The sequence below is a fragment of the Pan paniscus genome, chromosome 2 (genome assembly GCF_029289425.2).
Source record: "Pan paniscus chromosome 2, NHGRI_mPanPan1-v2.0_pri, whole genome shotgun sequence".
In the NCBI taxonomy this organism is placed as follows: domain Eukaryota; kingdom Metazoa; phylum Chordata; class Mammalia; order Primates; family Hominidae; genus Pan; species Pan paniscus.
The window spans coordinates 193,546,815-193,568,921 of record NC_085926.1 but is presented as its reverse complement, the minus strand read 5'-3'; the positions used below and the strand labels follow the sequence as shown (position 1 = coordinate 193,568,921).

General features: G+C 50.6%; 2 protein-coding genes and 1 pseudogene across 2 annotated transcripts; 2 read left to right on the top strand and 1 right to left on the bottom strand.

The window, feature by feature from the left end:
- The first annotated feature begins 2,259 nt into the window (after positions 1 to 2,259).
- On the top strand, positions 2,260 to 3,845 carry LOC117979852 (serine/threonine-protein phosphatase 4 regulatory subunit 2-like; annotated as a pseudogene).
- Positions 3,846 to 5,082: 1,237 nt separating this feature from the next.
- Positions 5,083 to 6,350, top strand: LOC117979850 (uncharacterized). Its single transcript, XM_034957945.2, is given in 2 exon segments — positions 5,083 to 6,168; positions 6,171 to 6,350. Coding segments are annotated over 2 exon segments (1,263 nt in total). The 3' UTR covers positions 6,348 to 6,350.
- Positions 6,351 to 14,548: 8,198 nt separating this feature from the next.
- Positions 14,549 to 22,107, bottom strand: LOC117979851 (keratinocyte proline-rich protein-like). Its single transcript, XM_034957946.3, has 3 exons — positions 19,202 to 22,107; positions 18,730 to 18,789; positions 14,549 to 16,411 (listed from the first exon to the last, which is right to left on the bottom strand). Exons 1-3 carry the CDS (start codon positions 19,581 to 19,583, stop codon positions 16,407 to 16,409), a joined length of 447 nt encoding a protein of 148 aa, XP_034813837.2. The 5' UTR covers positions 19,584 to 22,107; the 3' UTR covers positions 14,549 to 16,406.

The window sequence follows — 22,107 nt, the reverse complement described above, 5'->3', positions numbered from 1 at the left end:
TCCCGGTCTGCTAAGTATCGGGTGTTGTTCCTTGACACCTTTTGCTATCCGCCTGGTAACAGGCATCTTCCCAGATGCTGGCATCACCGCTAGACCAAGGAGCCCTCTGGTGGCCCGGTCCGGGCACAACAGAAGGCTCGCACTCTTGTCTTCTGGTCACACCTCACTATGTCCCCTCAGCTCCTATCTCTGTATGGCCTGGTTTTTCCTAGGCTATGATTATAGAGCAAGGATTATCATAATATTGGAATAAAAAGTAATTGCTACAAACTAATGATTAATGATATTCATATGTAATCATATCTAAGATCTATATCTGGTATAACTATTCTTGTTTTATATTTTATTATACTGGAACAGCTCGTGTCCTCTGTCTCTTGCCTCGGTGCCTGGGTGGCTTGCCACCCACATAATCCCAGCACTTTGGGAGGCTGAGGTGGGAGAATCACCTGAGGTCAGGAGTTTCAGACCAGCCTGGACAACATGGTGAAACCCCATCTGTAGTAAACATATAAAAATTAGCTGGGCGTGGTGGTGCGTGCCTGTAATCCCAGCCACTTGGGAGGCTGAGGCAGGAGAATCATTTGAACCCAGAAGATGGAGGTTGCAGTGAGCTGAGATCACGCCACTGCACTCCAACCTGGGTGGCAGAGTGAGACTCTGTCTCAAAAACATAATAATAGGAATAATAAAGGAAAAGTGCAAAAATTCAAACAACTTAACAGAAACTGGGCAAAAGAGCTGAACCGGCCCTCCACAGAAGAGGAAATGTGGAGGAATGGCTAATGAAAACATGAAGAGGGGCTCAGCCTAACGGGGAGATATCACGTGACACCCACCAGACGGGCAAAAATCCCACAACCCAATCCATGCAGGTGTTGGGGAGAATGGAGAGAAGCAGGAACACCAGGCACTGCTAACGCTTGTGAAGTATATTTCTGCTATGCTTGTATATGAAAGAGTGTGTGTTGTGGGTTATGAGGAAAATTACATTTTTACCTGGGATGAAATTTTAAAACTTGAAAGCTACTGACCAGAAGAAACTTGCGCTTGTGTACAAAAGAAATGCCCAAGAACGTTCCCAACAAAACACAGTCCTAAGGGCCCCAACCTGGCCAAACGCTCATCCACGGGAAGATGAAGACATTTCCCATGCTCCCCTCAGACGACGGGAGACCATGCAGCAATGAAAATGAGCCATGTCAGTGTGGGTGGGTCTCAGGGAGAGAATGGAGGACAAAAATAGTCATAGAGCAGGTGCTCAGAGCCATGCAGTGTTAGGAGCAGCCACGCAGGAGAATTTCCTCACGTCAAAGTTCAAAACTACAGCCGAGGCAACAGAGCAAGACCCTGCCTCAAAAAGAAAACAGAAAGTTCAAAAACTAAATGGCATATCTTTTAGGGATGTACACACACGGTGAAAGAAACATACTATGAAGGAAAGTGTGCAAATAATAAAGACGAAAGCAGGAAGTGATTCCCTCCGTAGGAGAAGGGAAGGGACTGGGACTCAGGCAGGGCCTCCAGGGAGCATCCAAAGTTATGTCTCTTCAGATTCTACTCCCTAAACTTGGTGCAGGTCCTCTGTGTCCAATGTGTCAATATTCTTTATCTTACCCATACTGTACAAATGCTTTATTTCTATTCAATATGTAGAAGACAGTTATAAACAAGATGCATTCAATAGCAAGGTGGCAGATGAACATCAGGAAGGAACATTCATGAGCTTCCATCCACGGAACCTCACCATGGATACGCTTGTGATCAAGGGCCTGGTCTCCCCTCAAGACACGGTCACAGATCAGAGGCCACACCATCCTAGCAGTGGAGCAGGACCAGCTGGGACAGGGTCCTTCTGTGACACCTGCTGCATCACCAGGCTGGGTGAACGGACACAATTGCCAGAACTCACAGAATAGAAGTATCAGCACCGAAACCTCACAGGAAAAATGGTAAGTTCTAAGTTTCTCCATTAATTGTAACTCTCAGATTAATCTCTGTCATCCATCGCTTCTCCAAGAAATAACTTTTTAGGGTGACGCGCCAGGCGCCATGTTGGAGGGCTGGTGGTAGCGGCTTGGGGAGGTGCTCACTCTGTCGGTCTCACTCTCTCACACGCTTCCCCTGGCTCCCTTCGTTCCCCCCCACCCCACTTGGCCTGCGTGCTGGAGGGTGTGCGAGGGAGTGGGAGGATGTCGGGGGGTGGGGGGAGGCGTTCCGGTCCCCAAGAGACCCGCGGAGGGAGGCGGAGGCTGTGAGGGACTCCGGGAAGCCATGGACGTCGAGAGGCTCCAGGAGGCGCTGGAAGACTTTGAGAAGAGGGGGAAAAAGAAAGTCTGTCCTGTCCTGGATCAGTTTCTTTGTCATGTAGCCAAGACTGGAGAAACAGATTCCGTGGTCCCAATTTAAAGGCTATTTTATTTTCAAACTGGAGAAAGTGATGGATGATTTCAGAACTTCAGCTCCTGCGCCAAGAGGTCCTCCCAACCCTAATGTCGAATATATTCCCTTTGATGAAACAAAGGAAAGAATACTGAAAACGGTCACTGGATTTAACCGTATCCCTTTTACTATTCAGCGATTATGTGAATTGTTAACAGATCCAAGGAGAAAGTATACAGGAACAGACAAATTTCTCAGAGGAGTAGAAAAGAACGTGATGGTTGTTAGCTGTGTTTATCCTTCTTCAGAGAAAAACAATTCCAATAGTTTAAATCGAATGAATGGTGTTATGTTTCCTGGAAATGCACCAAGCTATACTGAGAGGTCTAATATAAATGGGCCTGGGACACCCAGGCCACTTAATCGACCAAAGGTTTCTCTGTCAGCCCCCATGACAACAAATGGGTGGCCTGAGAGCACAGACAGCAAAGAGGCAAATTTGCAGCAAAATGAAGAGAAAACTCACAGTGACTCTTCGACATCTGAATCAGAAGTTTCCTCAGTGAACCCTTTGAAAAATAAACATCCAGATGAAGATGCTGTGGAAGCTGAGGGGCATGAGGTAAAAAGACTCAGGTTTGACAAAAAAGGCAAAGTTGGAGAAACAGCCAGTCAAGCGACTTGCAGCGAAATTTCTTCAGTTATGGTAGAAGAAACAGAAGCATCACCTTCATCTCATGATAAAGACAAAGAAAGCCGTGGCACCCGGCAGCGTGTTCAGAAGAGGATGAAGAAGATGAAGAGGAAAAAGAAGGGATTGAGAGACCATCTGTAAAAGGGAGGAGTAAGGAGATCCTCAAATTCTTGCATTCATTGTTTTCGTGAAAGAACTGTACATCATGGAACTCCTTGTAATGCCGACGCTGGGCTTTTCTCCCACCTGTATGCAGTTGCTGCTGAATTTCAGGGGATGTGATTTGAACTACAGAACATCAGAATTCACGAAACTTAACTGTGGAGGTATTTTGAATATAAAATTTAAGTACAACAACATTTGCTTATTTTTAGAGTCTTTTATGACATCAAGAGAAATGGTCCCAGAAAGAAAAAACCAAGAAAAAGAATCTGATGATGCCTCAACTGTGAATGAAGAGACTTCTGAGGAAAATAATGAAATGGAGGAATCTGATGTGTCTCAAGCTGAGAAAGATTTACTACATTCTGAAGGTAGAGAAAACGAAGGCCCTGAAAGTAGTGGTTCTTCTGACTGCCGTGAAACAGAAGAATTAGTAGGATCCAATTCCAGTAAAACTGGAGAGATTCTTTCAGAATCATCCATGGATAATGATGACAAAGCCACAGAAGTCACCGGTGAACCAATGGAACAAGATTATTTAGAAACATTTACATGCAGTATTTTACACACAGTTCTGGTTTTAACACTGTATAAAACTTTTATGTAAAAAAGTGCACCTTTAGTTTTATAAGAAAAGCAGGTTGTAAAATAAAGTACTTTATGGATAATTCCTGAAAGAGTTGTCCATGTAAGAACTGTGAATATCAGCTCCTCTGGGTCCTGCTTACCTTACCGCTGATTTCTCTTTCTTTCTTTGGTCTGGGCAAATCAGTGGTTTGTATATAGTTTTTTTTTTTTAATTTAGGATTAAAGTTTTTAAACTGGAAAGTAATTATAATTTTGAACAGTTTTTTGAGATTATCACATTTAGTTTACACATATGCAAGAAGCTTTTTGTCTTGTGTCTTTCTGATAGCTCCAGCAGTTTTCATATTTTGGTCATAGTTTCAACATTTTAACATGTGAATAATACAGTTTCATGCTGGTTTCCAGATTTTATTGTTCGGATACATACAATAGAACCTTAAGTTTTATATATATATATATATATATTATTCTAAGGGGGAAAATGTTATATTTTTCTGTTTGTATAAGAGATGAATACAGTGGATACTTTTTCTATTGGTAATGATTGAATTCACCTCTTTCAGAAGACATTTTCTTTCTCTTCTGAGTAACTGAAATAAAATCTGGCCTTTGTGAAACCCTGGAAATACCACGACCCTCAACTAGAAACACCAATACCAGCTCCTCCGCGAGTTTCCAGCTCCACAACCTAAGACATCAGAGGCAGCATTGGTTCCTCACGTAGAGTCCAGCTCCGGGACCCTCATATTTGAACCGCAGGACCATCTCATCCCTGGATCTCCAGCTGCACCACACTCAAATTAGAACAACATCAGTTCCTCCCCAGGTCTCCACCTGCACAGCCCTCGAACGGGAACGTCAGCTCCTCCCCGGGTCTCCAGCTGTAGGGCCCTAAAACTAGAACATCAGCTCCCGCCTGGGTCGCCAGCAGCACCACCCTCAAACTGGAACATCAGATCCCCACGGGTCTCCAGCTGCAGGGCCCTCAAACTGGAACATCAGCTCCCCGCCGGGTCTCCAGCTGCACTGCCTGCAAACTGGAACATGAGCTCCCTGCCAGGTCTCCAGCTGCATGGCCCTCAAACTGGAACATCAGCTCCCCACCAGATCGCCAGCTGCACGGCCCTCAAACTGGAATATAAGCTCCACCCCGGGGCTCCAGGTGCACAGCCCTCAACCTGCAACATCAGCTCCCCACTGGGTCTCCAGATGAACGGCCCTCAAACTGCAACATCAGCTCCCCACCGGGTCTCCAGATGCATGGCCCTCAAACTGGAACATCGGCTCCCCACCGGGTCTCCAGCTGCATGGCCTTAAACTGGAACATCAGCTCCGAGACCCTCAAACAGGAACATCAGCTCCCCACAGGGTCTCCAGCTGCACAGCCCTCAAATTGCAACATCACTTCCCCCCTGCGTGTCCAGCTGCACCGCCTCAAACTGCAACATCAGCTCCCCGCTGGGTCTCCAGCAGCACGGCCCTCAACCTGGAACATCAGCTCCCCCCAACCCGGGTCTCCAGCTCCACAGCCCTCAACCTGCAACACTGGCTACCCACTGGGTCTCCAGATGCATGGCCCTCAAACTGGAACATCAGCTCAACCCCCGGTATCCAGCTGCACAGCCCTCAAACTGGAACATCAGCTCCCTGCCGGGTCTCCAGGTGCACGGCCCTCAAACTGGAACATCAGCTCCCTGCCGGATCTCCAGGTGCACGGCCCTCAAACTGGAACATCAGCTCCCCACCAGGTCTCCAGCTGCACGGCCCTCATACTGGAACATCAGCTCCCCACCAGGTCTCCAGCTGCACGGCTCTCAAACAGGAACATCAGCTCCCCACAGGGTCTCCAGCTGCACGGCCCTCAACCTGCAACACTGGCTCCCCACCGGGTCTCCAGATGCACGGCCCTCAAACTGCAACATCAGTTCCCCCCGGGTATACAGCTGCATGGCCTTAAACTGGAACATCAGCTCCCTGCCCAGGTCTCCAGATGCACGGCCCTCAAACTGGAACATCAGTTCCCCGCCGGGTCTCCAGCTGCACGGCCCTCAAATTGGAACATCAGCTCCCCGCTAGGTCTCCAGGAGCACGGTCCTCAAACTGGAACATCAGCTCCCTGCCAGGTCACCAGCTGCATGGCCCTCAAACTGGAACATCACCTCCCCGCCAGGTCTCCAGCTGCATGGCCCTCAAATTGCAACATCAGCTCCCATCAGAGTCTCCAGCTGCATGGCCATCAAACTGGAACATCAGCTTCCCCGCGGGTCTCCAGCTGCACAGACCTCAAACTTGAACATCAGCTCCCCGCCGGGTCATCAACTGCACGGCCCTCAAACTGGAACATCAGCTCCACCCCTGGGTCTCCAGCAGCACGGCCCTACAACTGGAACATCAGCTTCCCCCCGGGTCTCCGGCTGCACAGCCCTACAACCGGAACATCAGCTCCCTGCTGGGTCTCCAGCTGCACGGCCCTCAAACTGGAATATCAGCTCCCCACTGGGTTCAAACTATTCCAGTTTGAGGGCCGTGCAGCTGGAGACCCGGTGGGGAGCTGATGTTCCAGTCTGAGGGCCGTGCAGCTGGAGACCCGGCAGGGAGCTGATGTTCCAGTCTGAGGGCCATGCAGCTGGATACCCGGTGGGGAGCTGAAGTTCCAGTTTGAGGGCCATGCAGCTGGATACCCGGTGGGGAGCTGAAGTTCCAATTTGAGGGCCGTGAAGCTGGAGACCCAGTGGGGAGCTGATGTTCCAGTTTGAGGGCCGTGCAGCTGGAGACTCGGGGGTAGCCGATGTTGCAGTTTGAGGGCTGTGCAGCTGGAGACCCGGGTGGGAACTGATGTTCCAGTTTGGGAGCCATGCAGCTGGAGGCACTGCGGGGAGCAGATGTTCCAGTTTGATGTTCCTCCCTGGGTCTCCAGGTGCACGGCCATCAAACTGGAACATCAGCTCCCCGGCCCTCAAACTGGAACATCAGCTCCCCGCCGGATCTCCAGCTGCACAGCCGTCAACATCAGCTCCTCCCCGAGTCCTCAGCTGCACAACCCTCAAGTTAGAACATCAGCTTCTCCCCAAGTCTTCAGCTGCGTGACCCTCAATCTAAAATGTCAGTTCCTCTACGGGTCTGCAGCTGCAAGACCCTCAATCTAGAACGTCAGCTCCTCCCTGAGTCTCCAGCTGAAACACCCTCAAAATGAACAACATCAGCTCCTCCCCGAGTCTTCAGCTGCACGACGCTCAATCTAGAACATCAGCTCCTGTCTGGTTCTCCAGCTGCACGACCCTCAAACTACAACCTCAGCTCTTCCCCGAGTCTTCTGCTGCATGACCCTCAATCTAGAACATAAGCTCCTCTCTCGGTGTCCACCTGTAGGGACCTCAAATTAGAACGTCAGCTCCTCCCAGAGTCTTCAGCTGCATGACCCTCAATCTTTAACATCAGCTCCTCTCCGGGTCTGCAGCTGCATGACCCTAAAAATACACGAGCAGCTCCTCCCTGAATCTTCAGCTGTATGACCCTCAAACTACAACATCAGCTCCTGTCTGCATCTCTCGCTGCAGGGCCCTCAAACTAGAATATCAGCTCCTCCCCGATTCTTCACCTGCATGACCCTCAAACTAGAACATCAGCTCCTCCCCAAGTCAGCAGCTGCAAGACCCTCAAATTACCACCTCAGCTCCTCCCGGAGTCTTCAGCTGCACGACCCTCAATCTCGAAGATCAGATACTCTCCGGGTCTTCAGCTGTAGGGCCCTCAAACTATAACATCAGCTCCTCTCTGAGTATTCAGCTGCACGACCCTCAATCTCGAACATCAGCTCCTCTTCAGGTCTGCAGCTGTAGGGCCCTCAATCTAGAACATCAGCTCCTCCCTGAGTCTTCTGCTGCACGACCCTCAAACTAGAATCTCAGCTCCTCCCGAGTCTTCAGCTGCACGACCCTCAAACTAGAACGTCAGCTCCTCCCTGAGTCTTCAGCTGCATGACCCTTAATCTAGAACATCAGCTCCTCCCCGAGTCTTCAGCTGCACGACCCTCAATCTAGAACATCAGCTCCTCTCCAGGTTTGCAGCTGCAAGACCATCAAACTACAACATCAGCTCCTCTCCAGGTCTGCAGCTGCAAGACCCTCAAACTAGAACATCAGCTCCTCCCCGAGTCTTCACCTGCATGACCCTCAAACTAGAACATCAGCTCCTCTCCAGGTGTCCAGCTGCACGACCCTCAAAGTAGAACATCAGCTCCTCTCCAGGTCTGCAGCTGCAAGATCCTCAAACTAGAACATCAGCTCCTCTCCAGGTCTGCAGCTGCAAGACCATCAATCTAGAACATCAGCTCCTCTCCAAGTGTGCAGCTGCACGACCCTCAATCTAGAACATCAGCTTCTCCCTGAGTCTTCAGCTGCATGACCCTTAATCTAGAACATCAGCTCCTCCCCGAGTCTTCAGCTGCACGACCCTCAATCTAGAACATCAGCTCCTCTCCAGGTTTGCAGCTGCAAGACCATCAAACTACAACATCAGCTCCTCTCCAGGTCTGCAGCTGCAAGACCCTCAAACTAGAACATCAGCTCCTCCCTGAGTCTTCACCTGCATGACCCTCAAACTAGAACATCAGCTCCTCTCCAGGTCTCCAGCTGCACGACCCTCAAAGTAGAACATCGGCTCCTCTCCAGGTCTGCAGCTGCAAGACCATCAATCTAGAACATCAGCTCCTCTCCAAGTGTGCAGCTGCACGACCCTCAATCTAGAACATCAGCTCCTCTCCAGGTCTGCAGCTGCAAGACCATCAATCTAGAACATCAGCTCCTCTCCAAGTGTGCAGCTGCACGACCCTCAATCTAGAACATCAGCTCCTCTCCAGGTCTGCAGCTGCAAGAACCTCAAACTAGAACATCAGCTCCTCTCCAGGCCTCCAGCTGCACGACCCTCAAACTAGAATATCAGCTCCTCTCCGGGTCTACAGCTCCACGACCCTCAATCTAGAACATCAGCTCCTCCCTGGGTCTTCAGCTGCACGACCCTCAAACTAGAACATCAGCTCCTCCCTGGGTCTGCAGCTGGAAGATCCACTAACTAGAACATCAACTCCTGTCTAGGTCTCCAGCTCCATGACCCTCAATCGAGATTATCAGCTCCTCTCTGAGTCCCCAGCTGAAAGACCCTCAACGTGAACATCAGCTCCTCCCGAAGTCCTCAACTGCATGACCCTCAAACTACAACATCAGCTCCTCCCCGAGTCTTCAGCTGCATGACCCTCAATCTAGAACATCAGCTCCTCTCTGACTCTGCAGCTGGAAGATCCACTAACTGGAACATCAGCTCCTGTCTGGGTCTCCAGCTCCATGACCCTTAATCAAGATTATCAGCTCCTCCCTGAGTCCCCAGCTGAAAGACCCTCAACACGAACAACATCAGCTCCTCCCAAAGTCCTCAACTGCATGACCCTCACACTACAACATCAGCTCCTCCCCAAGTCTTCAGCTGCATGACCCTCTATCTAGAACATCAGCTCCTCCCCAGGTCTGCAGCTGCACGACCCTCAATCTAGAACATCAGCTCCTCTACAGGTCTGCAGTTGCAAGACCCTCAAACTAGAACATCAGCTCCTCTCGGGATCTGCAGCTGCTAGACACTCAAACTAGAACATCAACTTTTGTCCAGGTCTCCAGTTCCGTGACCCTAAATCTAGAACATCAGCTCCTCCCTGAGTCTCCAACTGAAAGACCCTCAACGCGAACAACTAAAGCTCCTCCCCAAGTCTTCAGCTGCACGACCCTCAATCTAGAACATCAGCTCCTCCCCGAGTCTTCAGCTGCATGACCCTCAATCTAGAACATCAGCTCCTCTCCGGGTCTACAGCTGCAAGAACCTAAACCTAGAACATTACCTTCTCTCCAGGTCTCCAGTTCTATGACCCTAATTCTAGAACATCAGCTCCTCCCTGAGTCTCCAACTGAAAGACCCTCAACGCGAACAACATCAGCTCCTCCCCAAGTCTTCAGCTGCAAGACCCTCAAACTAGAACATCAGCTCCTCTCCAGGTCTTCAGCTGCAAGACCCTCAAACTACAACATCAGCTCCTCCCCGGGTCTGCAGGTGCATGACCCTCAGTCTAGAACATCAGCTCCTCTCCGGGTCTGCAGCTGCATGACACTCAAACTAGAACATCAGCTCCTCTCCAGGTCTGCAACTGGGAGACCCTCAAACTAGAACATCAGCTCCTCCCCGGGTCTGCAGGTGCACGACCCTCAATCTAGAACATCAGCTCCTCTCCAAGTTTGCAGCTGCACGACCCTCAATCTAGAACATCAGCTCCTCTCCGGGTCTGCAGCTGCAAGAACCTAAAACTAGAACATTACCTTCTCTCCAGGTCTCCAGTTCTATCACCCTAATTCTAGAACATCGGCTCCTCCCTGAGTCTCCAACTGAAAGATCCTCAACGCGAACAACATCAGCTCCTCCTGAAGTCTTCAGCTGCACGACCCTCAAACTAGAACATCACCTCCTCTCCAGGTCTTCAGCTGCAAGACCCTCAAACTAGAACATCAGCTCCTCTCCAGGTCTGCAGCTGGGAGACCCTCAAACTAGAACATCAGCTCCTCCCCGGGTCTGCAGGTGCACGACCCTCAATCTAGAACATCAGCTCCTCTCCGGGTCTGCAGCTGCACGACACTCAAACTAGAACATCAGCTCCTCCCCGGGTCTGCAGCTGCACGACACTCAAACTAGAACATCAGCTCCTCCCCGGGTCTGCAGCTGCACGACACTGAAACTAGAACATCAGTTCCTCCCCGGGTCTGCAGGTTCATGACCCTCAATCTAGAACATCAGCTCCTCTCCGGGTCTGCAGCTGCATGACACTCAAACTAGAACATCAGCTCCTCCCCGGGTCTGCAGCTGCAGGACCCTCAAGGTAGAACATCAGCTCTTCCCCGAGCTAAAACACCTCTCCCACCTGGATCTCCAGCTCCACGAGTCTCACAGAACAGCCACACTGGCTCCTTCGTTGTCTTCAGCTCCACAACCTAAGACATCAGTGGGAGCACCGGCTCCTCCCTGGACCTCCAGCTCAACGACTCTCATAGACTTAAAAGGCAGCACCTGCTCCTCCCCAAGGCTCCATCTTCACCACCCTCAGATTTGAACAGCGGTAGCACCACCTCCTCTCCAGGTCTTCAGCCCCACGTCCCTCCCTGAACAATCCCTTCTCATGAAATTCAGCAGTCAAGAAATCTGCAGCGGAAGTAAATGAATAAATGTTTTGTTTTCAAATTGATATCTCTTTTATGTTCATGAGTTAACTTTTCTACTTTCCATTAGCCTTGCAATCTACTTATGTCCAATGTGAAACAGAAACACACCATTTGAAATCACGTTTAAAAACTTAGTAATGTTTTTCAATAAAATCATCACACAGCTGTAGACACGATCTTATTTCTCTCTGCCTGTGCAGAAGTCTTATGAAAATTCAAACTATGAATTTACTTTGTTGAGATTCCCAGAATACACATTAATCCCAACTGTTACTCCCCTCCTTAAAATCTTTTAACACATTCCCATCACCTGAGCATAAATGTCAGCTCCCATCCACAGCCCAAAGTGCCCAGCACGCCCTGCCCTCTGCCCTGGTCTATGGTCTCCCCTCTTAAATGCCAGCACCATCCACAGCCCACAGTGCCCAGCACGGCCCTGCCCTCTGCCCTGCCCTCTGCTGTGGCCTAAGGTCTCTCCCCTGTGCCGTTCCCTTCCTGACGGACAGGCCTCTGTCCGTTCCTCAAACCACACGGCTCAGGCCTCACTCCAGGCCTTTGCCCTTCTGTGCCCTCTGCCTAGGGTGCCTTTCCCGGGCTCTGCATCCTCCTCTCAACCCGCTGAGCTCCAGCCTGCTGGTCGCCCCTCAGGTGGATGAACACACGGTGTCCTCTCACCCCACCAGCTTTTGCACAGGCTCTTCTCTGTGCCAGACAAACACCCTATCGGGGTTTACTCTCTAAATACCATTCATCCTTGGAGTCTCCACTGAAATATCGCTCCCTGCCCAACCCCCTCCCTTGGACTTAACCTTGGTTAGGTTGCCAACCCCCGTCTCCTGACTCCGGGAAGCTAGATGCTCTCCTAGCACTCGGAACTTGCCCATCGCCACATTTGCACACCCCTGGTTACTGGGTTAGGTTGGCGCACAAGTCATCGCGGGTTTTGCCATTACTATTCATGAACTGCAGCAACGGCTCCTCCCCGTTTCTTTTTTTTTTTTTTTTGCCATTACTTTTAATGACTGCTGCACCAACCTATTAGAATCATTTATATTTATCCATCCATCATCTGCCTTCCCCTCTAGAAAGGAAGCTCCATGAGAATAGAGGCCAAATCTACTCAAATCACTCCACCTTCCCAGCACATTGTTTGTCAATAATCATTTACCAACTGACTGATAGAGAAATGCCTTCCCTGTTGCTGGGATGAGGCACATGACACGCCCCTTTGAAAGTCAATTCCATGGACAGTTAGCATTTGCTCTTCACTCCTGCACCCATGGCGTGGCTGGGCTTAGGCTGATCTAGTCTGGCCTTGACTCCAGGCTAAGGATGGGAACCATGCCTGCTCCACACGCCTCTCATCCCACAGCCAGAGCCGCCGTTCCCTGGGGCACGTGCATCTCATGGGGAAAATCAAGAGCCTTAGAGGGAGGCCTGGCAGTGCCCACACATTCCAGGCTTCTGCTTGTGCCGTGTCTGTGAAAATCTCGTTGGCAGAAGCAAGTCACCCAGCCACGAGCAACACCTATGGGATGGATAAGTCCATCCACCCTCCCTCGGGCCCTGGCAAGGTTGTGGCTATGTCATACTCTTACGGCGGGAGTGAAAAATTGAGGCCCAACATTAAATCACCCACGCAAGAAATGTCAGCCTCTGTCCTCGCGCTGGAATCATTCTTCACCAGCGGGTTTGCCTGAATTCCCTTTGCAATGGTGTCTGCAGGTTTAGCCCAATGCTGGTCCCCGTGGAGGACAGAGAAGCCTCAATGGGCCTCCGTCTGTTGGGAAGAACAAGATATTAGCTTGGCGCAAAACCACCGCAAGCCCCAGGGGGCCCTTGTGCCATGAGACAGGAGAGGGGCAGAGAACTGTGGGAACTCAAGAAAGCTCACATCCCCAGCCCCTCCCGTGCATCCCCAGCCCCTCCGCTGTGACCCCAGTACCAGCCCTCTCCCCTGCTTGCCCCATCTCTGCTTTCTTTTTTTCATTTTCTTTCTTTCCTTATTTTTGAGACAGGGTCTGGCTCTGTCACTCAGGCTGGAGTGCAATGGCACGATCTCAGCTTACTGCAACCTTCACCTCCTGGGCTGAAGCAATTCTCCCTCCTCAGCCTCCCCAGTGGCTGGGACTACAGGTGCATGCCACCATACCCAGCTAATTTTTTTTTTTTTGTAGAGACAGGATTTGCCATGTTGCCCAGGCTGGTCTCAAATTCCTGAGCTCAAGTAATCCTCCCACCTCAGCCTCCCAAAGTGCTGGGATTACAGGCATGAGCCACCGAGTCCAACCTACTTTATTTTTCTCTACAGTACTTGGAACCTTCTAATGTACTAAGGACACGTGTATTTTCTTTCTTTTTTGTCTTCCCTAGAACAGGAGCTTAATGTGGGCAGGTATTTTTGTTGATCTCATTTATCACCCTCTCCCCACTGCCTGGAACAGGGTCTGGCACATGAATGGTGTGTTCTAAATAAATATTTTTAATAGATAAATAAATGAAATATCCTACAAGAGAAAGCTAGTATCTGGAACTCACCCATCAACAGAACCTAAAAGCCAAAGACCTTTAGCCTGTCTCTGCCTCTGAACACACCCAACCCCGGAGGGGCCAGCAGAGGAAAAAGAGGAACAAAGGTGGGGAAGGGAGCAGGTGGTGCCCACCAAGTAAGGAGCCCTGAGGCTTAGGCCGAACCTGAGCTGCAGAAGGGACTAATCTAGGAACTGGGTGTGAGATTAAAGTTTAGATTTGTCTGGCCTGGATTTTGTAACACCTAAACAAGAGTTATTCTATTCTTTTTGTGTTTTTTTTTTTTGAGATGGAGTCTCACTGTCCCCCAGGCTGGAGTGCAGTGGCGCTATCTCAGCTCACTGCAACCTCTGCCTCCCAGGTTCAAGTGATTCTCATGCCTCAGCCTCCCGAGTAGCTGGGATTACAGGCGCACACCACCATTCCCAGCTAATTTTGTATTTTTAGTAGAGATAGAGTTTCACCATGTTGGCCCCCTGGCTCACGCCTGTAATCCCAGCACTTTGGGAGGCCGAGGTGGGCGGATCATGAGGTCAGGAGATTGAGGCCATCCTGGCTAACACGGTGAAACCCCATCTCTATTAAAAATACAAAAAATTAGCTGGGCGTGGTGGCAGGTGCCTGTAGTCCCAGCTACTCAGGAGGCTGAGGCAGGAGAATTGCTTGAACTCCAGATGCAGAGGTTGCAGTGAGCCAAGATCAATGCCACTGCACTCCAGCCTGGGTGACAGGGCAAGCCTTCATCTCAAAATCAAACAAACAAACAAAAAACCTTCAAACGAATGTAAGAATTATTATTTTTTAAAGTACAACTTTAAAAATGCCCCTTACAAATACAACAGTGTTATATTAAGGGAAACCCACTTCAGAAGCACAAAGTTAATTTCTTATAATTCCAAGAAATATGTGAATGTTAAAAAAAACCCAAACACCCGAAAAGGGATCAATCTCAAGATAGTTTGTAATATTTTATTGCAAAAAGAAGGGCAGAGAACAGTCTTCTTCATACCTGTTCACTGCAGTAATTTTTAGCAGCTCTCCTGTGCAAAGAAGTCTCATCAATCAATCAGCATATGGGCCACAAATACCTTCTCAGTGCGGTTTCACCTAGAATGCAAGCACTCAGAAGCACAAATTTAACTGAAGTGAGAAACCAGGCCATTTTGTAGCTTCAGTTTTTCTACCAGTAATATATTAATTTCTTGAAATAGCCTAATAATTTAGTTCTACTATCAAAACAGAAGCCCAATCTGGGAGAACAATTATTATACAAGTCAAACTAATTTCAATCATATTAGTATAGGAATTCATATTAGTATAGGCTAATAATTCATATTAGTAGAGGCGGGAGGATCGCTTGAGCCTAGGAGTTTGAGACCAGCCTGGGCAAGACAGTGAGACTCCATCTCTAATTTTTTTTTTTAAATAAAGAAATTCAGAGAGGAGAAGGAAGCGGATTGATATGTGTCTATCCAAGGACAAATTTTGTGTGCCTGTACATACAACACAACTATGAACCTTCCTTCACGCAGCTCACAATCTAGTAGTGAGAGGAAAGTACGAAAACATGAGCCCCCATGATGAGGAAAAAGGCGCACATCAGAGAAAAGAAAAATGCTGCGATGATCCAATGGCAGGAGCAGCGCGCATCCACTTTCTTTGTTTTTTTGAGATGGGGTTTCGCTCTGTCTCCCAGGCTGGAGTGCCGTGGCTTGATCTCAGCTCAATGCAGCCTCAACCTCCCAGGCTGAAGTGATCTTCCCATCTCAGCCTCCCAAGTAGCTGGAACTACAGGCGTGCACCACTATACGTTTACTTTTTGTAGAAACAGGGTCTCACAACGTTGCCAAGGCTGGCATTCTGAAGGGTGGGTGGGGCTTCACCCTACAGAGATGAAAGGCAGAAGAAGCTCAGAGCCCAAAGCAAAGGGGTGGAGGACAAGGGCATCTTCAGAACAGAGTGGCTCAGCTGAGACATCCAGTAGGATGCCACCAGGCAGAGGTGTGGTGGAAAAACACAGGGCCACGGTGAATGCTCACATGTGAGGAGCAAACCACCACAGAACACAACAGAAACACGGTGTACTAAATCAGGCTGCAAATCACAGCCCCGCAACTTCAGAGCTACCACAGGTAACCCAGAAAGGGAGCACGGACAGCACCACCCACTGCCTGAGGCTATAAGATGGACCAGAAACCTGTGCTTACTAACAACCTGCCTTATTCCAGAAGGAATTCAGGAAACACAAAGACACTCACAGTACAGCAAAATAAAGTAAATGTGAACCATGTTGGCTGAGGAGAAAGTGAAGAGTCTAAGACTATGTCATAAAGTTTACCTCTACTCTAAACTCTCATTACTGGTGAGCCACCAATCTGACTTTAAGTTTTCTAGCAGCTAAATTGAAGAGGCAAATGTAATCAGGTAAAGGTTTACAAGATGCAAACAAAACAGGACAGCCACCACAGTTGCTGAGAACACGCGCAGCTCCAGCTCCAGGAGAAACAGGGTGGCCATCTCCTGGGGCTGCCCCGCAGCAGGCGTGTGAGCCCCAAAGCCAGCGTCTCTCAGGGTGAACGGTGACTATGGGCTTCATGGGGCCACACACCTCCAGTACAAGCTGAGGAAATCTCCCAGGGCAATTCAAGGAACAGGGTCTCACAATGTTGTCCAGGCTGGTCTCAAACGATCCCCCTGCCTCGGCCTCCCAAAGTGTTGGGAGGTCAGACGTGAGCCACTGCATCTGGCCCCGCACGCACTTTATAGAGGAGGGCTTTGCATCCTGTACGGCGGGTGGGGCTTCATCCTGCAGAGATGAAAAGCAGAGGAAGCTCAGAGCCCAAGGTAAAGGGGGGCGCCTAACAAAAGCGACTCCATTGGGATCATGGTGAGAGGGTCCCGATACACAGCTTGGGTTAAGTCAGACACTGATTTCAAAGTATCTCAGGAATGGTGGACTCAGCACCTGTCAGGCAATTCTCTCTCTCAAGCAGGCTCCTGGTAGATATTTAGTAGCAGCTGAAATCAAGATTACATTCTGACTGACACTTGCTCATGGTTAAAGAGCTATATATGCTTTGAGGACCAGCTGAACTTGGGCAGGACTAACACCCTCTGGTGAAAATACGGGAACCCAAACACACGAGTCAGAGCAGGAGGTGTCTCCCCCACCCCCAAACAATAACGCTGACCTTGGATTTGGGTTAAGTGCCTAGCCCAGGGGTGTGAGTGTTCAGGAAGTGGAAACCATCATCACCATCATCAGGTAATGGAAAACCACCAAAGCTTTGAGCTGGCTTGTTAGCCAAGAATAGTAGTAGTGTATTAGCTACTACTAATACTAACAGCTGACAATTACTGAGCACTTGCTCCGTGCCAGGAATCACGGAAGCACCTCGCATGCATTTCCTCAATACTCCCTCCCAGTAACGGCGAGGACACAAAACTGGTAGAGCCAGGACTGGAATCCAGGCAGGCCCCAAGGCACTCCAGTGGAGCCTGCCAAGGAGGGCAGGCTACCATGCTAATGAGGTCCAGAATTTGACCACCACTCCTAGTTGAGCAAGTTTAACAGAAAACCTAAAACTAAACTTAAAATCTAAAAATTTGAGCAAATGCATAAAAAGCAGCTGTTAAAATGGATCATAAATCTTGCATCACTCGCTGGAAAACCACTCAAAATAAACGTCTCTGAGACATGGCCTCTGAGGAGGGCACTCCGTGTGGCTCGTATCACCCTGGTGACAAACCACGTGAACCTGGGTGGTCACCTGACCATATTGAACAGACGATGCACAGAGCCATTTGCATCCACTGTGGTCAACATTTAGGAAGTTTTAAGCTAAGATTTGCCAAATTATAGCCTACTGGATTCCGGGTTCTCTTGACATCTCTTTCTAGTCGCCATGTCTTGCACTTCCCGAGTATAAATAAACTGAGATGCAAATAAAAAAAGGAGGATTTAAGAATAATGAAAAGACAAAAATCAAGAAAGCACAATCACTAGTGTAGAGATAACAGAATTTCTGAATTCCCTGAAAACAATCTATATAAATGCATGTGAAATAATACACCAGCATCTGTGGCCCATACGTCACATATTAGGAACTGATAACATAAGGTAAACATGTTACTCTGAAAACACAAATCCTCACAAATCATTAGGCAGTAAGACTGAATCCAGCACCCCCCTCCGCCCAACCCACAGCGCAGTGAGGCAGTGTCTAGCAGCCGTAGTGCTCCCCGCGCCCCAGTTCAGTCTCTGGCAACATCAGATACTTCCCACTAATAACGAGGAGCCTTTCAACATTTTCACAACATCTCAAAACTGACCCCTTTTCTAGCTTAAATGGCACGGATCTGGAAAGGCAAACTATACACAGAATCAGAAAAGATGACTGCCCCTGAGGGATTACAGAAAAAGCAGCAGTCAGGTGTTCAATGAAGTAAAATGTATCCAATGATAGCTCAGGGGAGGGGGATCAATTGAGCTGAAACTGGCAAGAACGTAACTCCAGGGAGCTCACAACACGCAAGGACCCGGATTTCCCGCTGCCTGAACGCCCAATATTCGCACACTGATAAGAACGCCTCCCCATAACTCCCCTGCCAGCGCCTCCAACACCCCCAATCCTTTCCCCAGGAACCCAGTCCCAGTTTCTGCAGTTCCTGTAACAGCCACGTTCCCACACAAGTGCTGCCTGAGCTCCCCAAGCCCTCCAACAATCACCCCCCAGTGCCCTTGAAGGTCTATTCAGAGAAGTCACCAAGATGCAGTCACCCAGGAAATTCAAGGACCTCCAACTGACCAAAAGGCTTTCGGCTGGACAGAGCTAACCTTCCTATTCCCCTCCTAAACCTACAACCTAGTTTTCATTTCTCAAGAAGCCTTTCCCTGTGCTCACGCACGCAGTTGTTAGCTGGCTCGGTGAGGCACTCCAAGCAGTAACAGCGGTAGCCACAAAATAAACCAGAAGCATCTCCACTATGAAGCAGTAATAACAATTTGTCCTAATGATTCCTTTGTCCTTGGAAAATCAACTTCAGAAAGAAAGTTATCCACTGTGAGCAGGGCAGGCTCGCGGCTTCTTGGTCCCGAGGCCCAGGTCCCACTGGCCCACTCACCCTTGGAGAGAGCTTGCTGAAGCTGGGTGTCCGATATCACTCCACTCCTCTCTATCAACCCTATAACATCAAGAAGACCAAATAAGCTGGCGATCGAAAGTTCAGGAAAAGCAAAACAAACGTCTCCTGTCAACCCTGCACCGACTCTGGAAGGCTCCCTCCTGGAACCTCCGCCTCTCCCGTCCCGCTGAGGAGTACAGGGGAATCGAGGAAGTGCCCCAGGAGCCGACGTCCAGTGTGGTCTTCCCCTAAGAGGCCAATCATCTTTCTCTCTCTTTTCCCACCTCAATCCTTCCCTTCCTTCCCCTCCTGGCCTGTCTGAATTCGCATTTGCACCAGCTTCCCTTTTTCACAGACAAGACAAGATTCCCTCAGATAACTAAGCCATTCCCTGGCCATGAGTTACTACAGTTTCGGTCATTCATTCAGTGGAAAAGCGACCAGGGACAAAAGGCGCCGCCATAAAGGTCACCTGGCCCGAGCAGACGCCAGGTCGCTGCTTCTTCCTTGGCTGCTGACATTTTAACAGCGGCCCAGACAGTCTGTTTCCGCTTTCCCCAAACAAGCACCCTGGAGACCCTCCCCCGACGGCTCGAGGAGAGAAAAAGGGCCTGGCCCAGGAGCCGGTGGCCGCGACCTCGGGTCTGCAGTGGCGCCCTCTGCACCTTGGGAAGGGCCCGACGCACAGGACAGGGACCGGGCAGAAGGCAGGGGCGGCCACAGGAGACCGGGCAGCGGACGGGGGAGACCGCGGGGGCCCCGGCAGGGGATGGGGGCGGCCGCGTCGGTTGGGGAAGGGGTCGGGGGCGGCCGCGGGGGTCGGGGCAGGGGTCGGGGGAGGCCGCTGGGGACATGGCAGGTGACGGGGGAGGCCGCGGGGCAACCGGCAGGGAACGGGGTTGGCCGCGGGGGTCGGGACACGGGTCCGGGGCAGCTGCGGGGGAGGCGGGAGGTGCCGGGGCGGTGCCAGGTGGCAGCTCTGGAAGACGTTCCACAGGAAGCTCTGGTCGGGCAGCGCCGCGCCCGCAGCAGGCCCAGGGCCGCCCGGGGCTGGGGCGGTAGGAGTAGGCGGCCAAGGGCCAAGGCCCGCCGCTGGGCTGAGGCGCGTGCGGCGACTGGCGACCTCAGAGCGACACCACTTCCGCCTCTGCCGGGGGCAGGGCCTGGCCTTACCGCCGCTTCCGGGGGCGCAGGAAATGCGCGTTGTCCGGGATCCTCCGGCGCAGGCCGCCTGCGCGCGGGGCCGGGAAGGCGCTTGGAGAAAACGTCCCGCGCCGCGACCCGGGACAGGCAGTGATGGAGCAGGGACTTAGTTTGCCTTTTAGTTCTTGTATAAAAAGAAGTTTTGACGTGAATATGATTCACGCTAACAGTGGGGAAACTCTGGGCGGGGCGCGGTAGCTCACACCTGTGATCCCTGCGCTTTGGGAGGCGGAGGCGGGCGGAGCTCTTGAGCCCAGCAGTGCGGACCAGCCTGGGCAGCGTGGCTAGACCCCATCCCTACAAAAATTACAGCAAGTAGTCGGGCGTGGTGGGCTCCTGTGGTCCCATGTACTCCGTGGGCTGAGGCGGCAGGATCGCCTGAGCCCGGGAGGTCGAGGCCGCAGGGAGCCGAGATCACTGCACTCCAGCCCGGTGGACAGCGAGACTCTGCAAAAAAAAAAAAAAAAAAAAGCAGGCCGGGTGCGGTGGCTGACGCGTGTAATCCCAGCACTTTGGGAGGTCGAGGCCGGTGGATCACCTGAAGTCGGGAGTTCAAGACCAACCTGGCCAATATGGAGAAACCCTGTATCTACTAAAAATACAAAATTAACCGGGCTTGGTGGCGCACGCCTGTAATCCCAGCTACTCGGGACGCTGAGGCAGGAGAATTGCTTGAACCCGGGAGGCGGAGGTTGCAGTGAGCCGAGATCAGGCCATTGCACTCCAGGCCTGGGCAACAAGAGCAAAACTCCGTCTCAAAAAAAAAAAAAAAAAAAGCAAAGCACAATTCGCGTGGGAAGGGCAGTGTGCAGCGTTCTCCGTTGTCTGTTCCGCCCCCAAAAGCTTCCCTCCTTTAGGTTTAACCTGCGCCCCCGCGCTCTGCATCAGCGCGGTCCCCGACCCGTGCAGCTGGAAACACTGGGCGCCTCCCTGCCGGGCCCCTTCCCGCCCCGGTGGTGGTGCAGCCCTGCCTCCCGCAAGACAGCACTGCCTTCGTGCTGGACACAGTTCTATGGTGGAGCCTGGAGTGCCTGTAGCACAAATCCCGGAGTTGGGAAGTGCACACCTTTGGGCCAGTGTGATCCCTGGGTCTTTCCCGGGGTGGTCTCATGCGGCCTTCCACTCCAGTCCTGTGTCCTGTGCCCCGGTTCCGAATACTACAATTATTCTCGTTATTTCATGGGGTTATTCCAGCTTTTCAGTTTCTTCAGTGCCTCATTCCATGAATGCTAACTTTTTTCATCCTCATAGTTCCTAGGGTTGTCTCTGAATTTTCACCCAGTTGCCTACCAAGATGTTGTCTGTGTCTAATGCAGGGGACGGTGCAGGTCTGAATATCTTACAGCTCACCTTTTTGGTGCCTTTGATCCGTGTTAGGAATTATCCACATCTTCTCTCTGGGCAGTATTGTACTTTCTTTTTATATTGACCCAATTATTTTACTTCTTTGGTGTGTCCTTTCTCCTAACACATATGGGTTCACTTTGAAACCCTGAAACCCACATTTACAAAAGCATTTTCAATATGAAGCATTGTTCCATGACTCTTTACTGGAGCACCATCAACATTTACATTTCCAGACCACCCACTGCCCAGTGGTTTTCTTGGTCTCAGTACTTATGAAAACGGTCTGAAGGTTTGTTTTGTGTTCCTAAGCGGTAGACACACGCACAACACTGCCTGTCAGTTATTTCTTGGAAACTAAATCAGCCCTTCTGTTGCCATCCTATCATGCTTCAGGGGCGCCTGTGCTAGTTTTTAATTCTTTGTTCTAACACTTAAATGTTTGCTCAAACGCCCATATTAATACTTCCTCTGAGTTTCCAAAAGGATTTACTTTCTTACTGGTTGGGATGAAGCTGCCTGAGGTTCCCACCTGCTACTTTTCCTTCATTTATTGGACCATGTCATTCCATTACATGTCAGCCGTGGAGGTTTTCAAACTGTGGTCCCTGGACATGTTAGAAACGCAAATTCTCAGGCCGAACCAGGACTGAATCGGAAGATCTGGGGTGGGGTCCCCCAGGACTGAATCAGAAGATCTGGGGTAGCGTCCCCCCAGGACTGAATCAGAAGATCTGGGGTAGCATCCCCCCAGGACTGACTAGAAAGATCTGGGGTGGGGTCCCCCAGGACTGAATCGAAAGATCTGGGGTAGAGTGCCTACAGGACAAA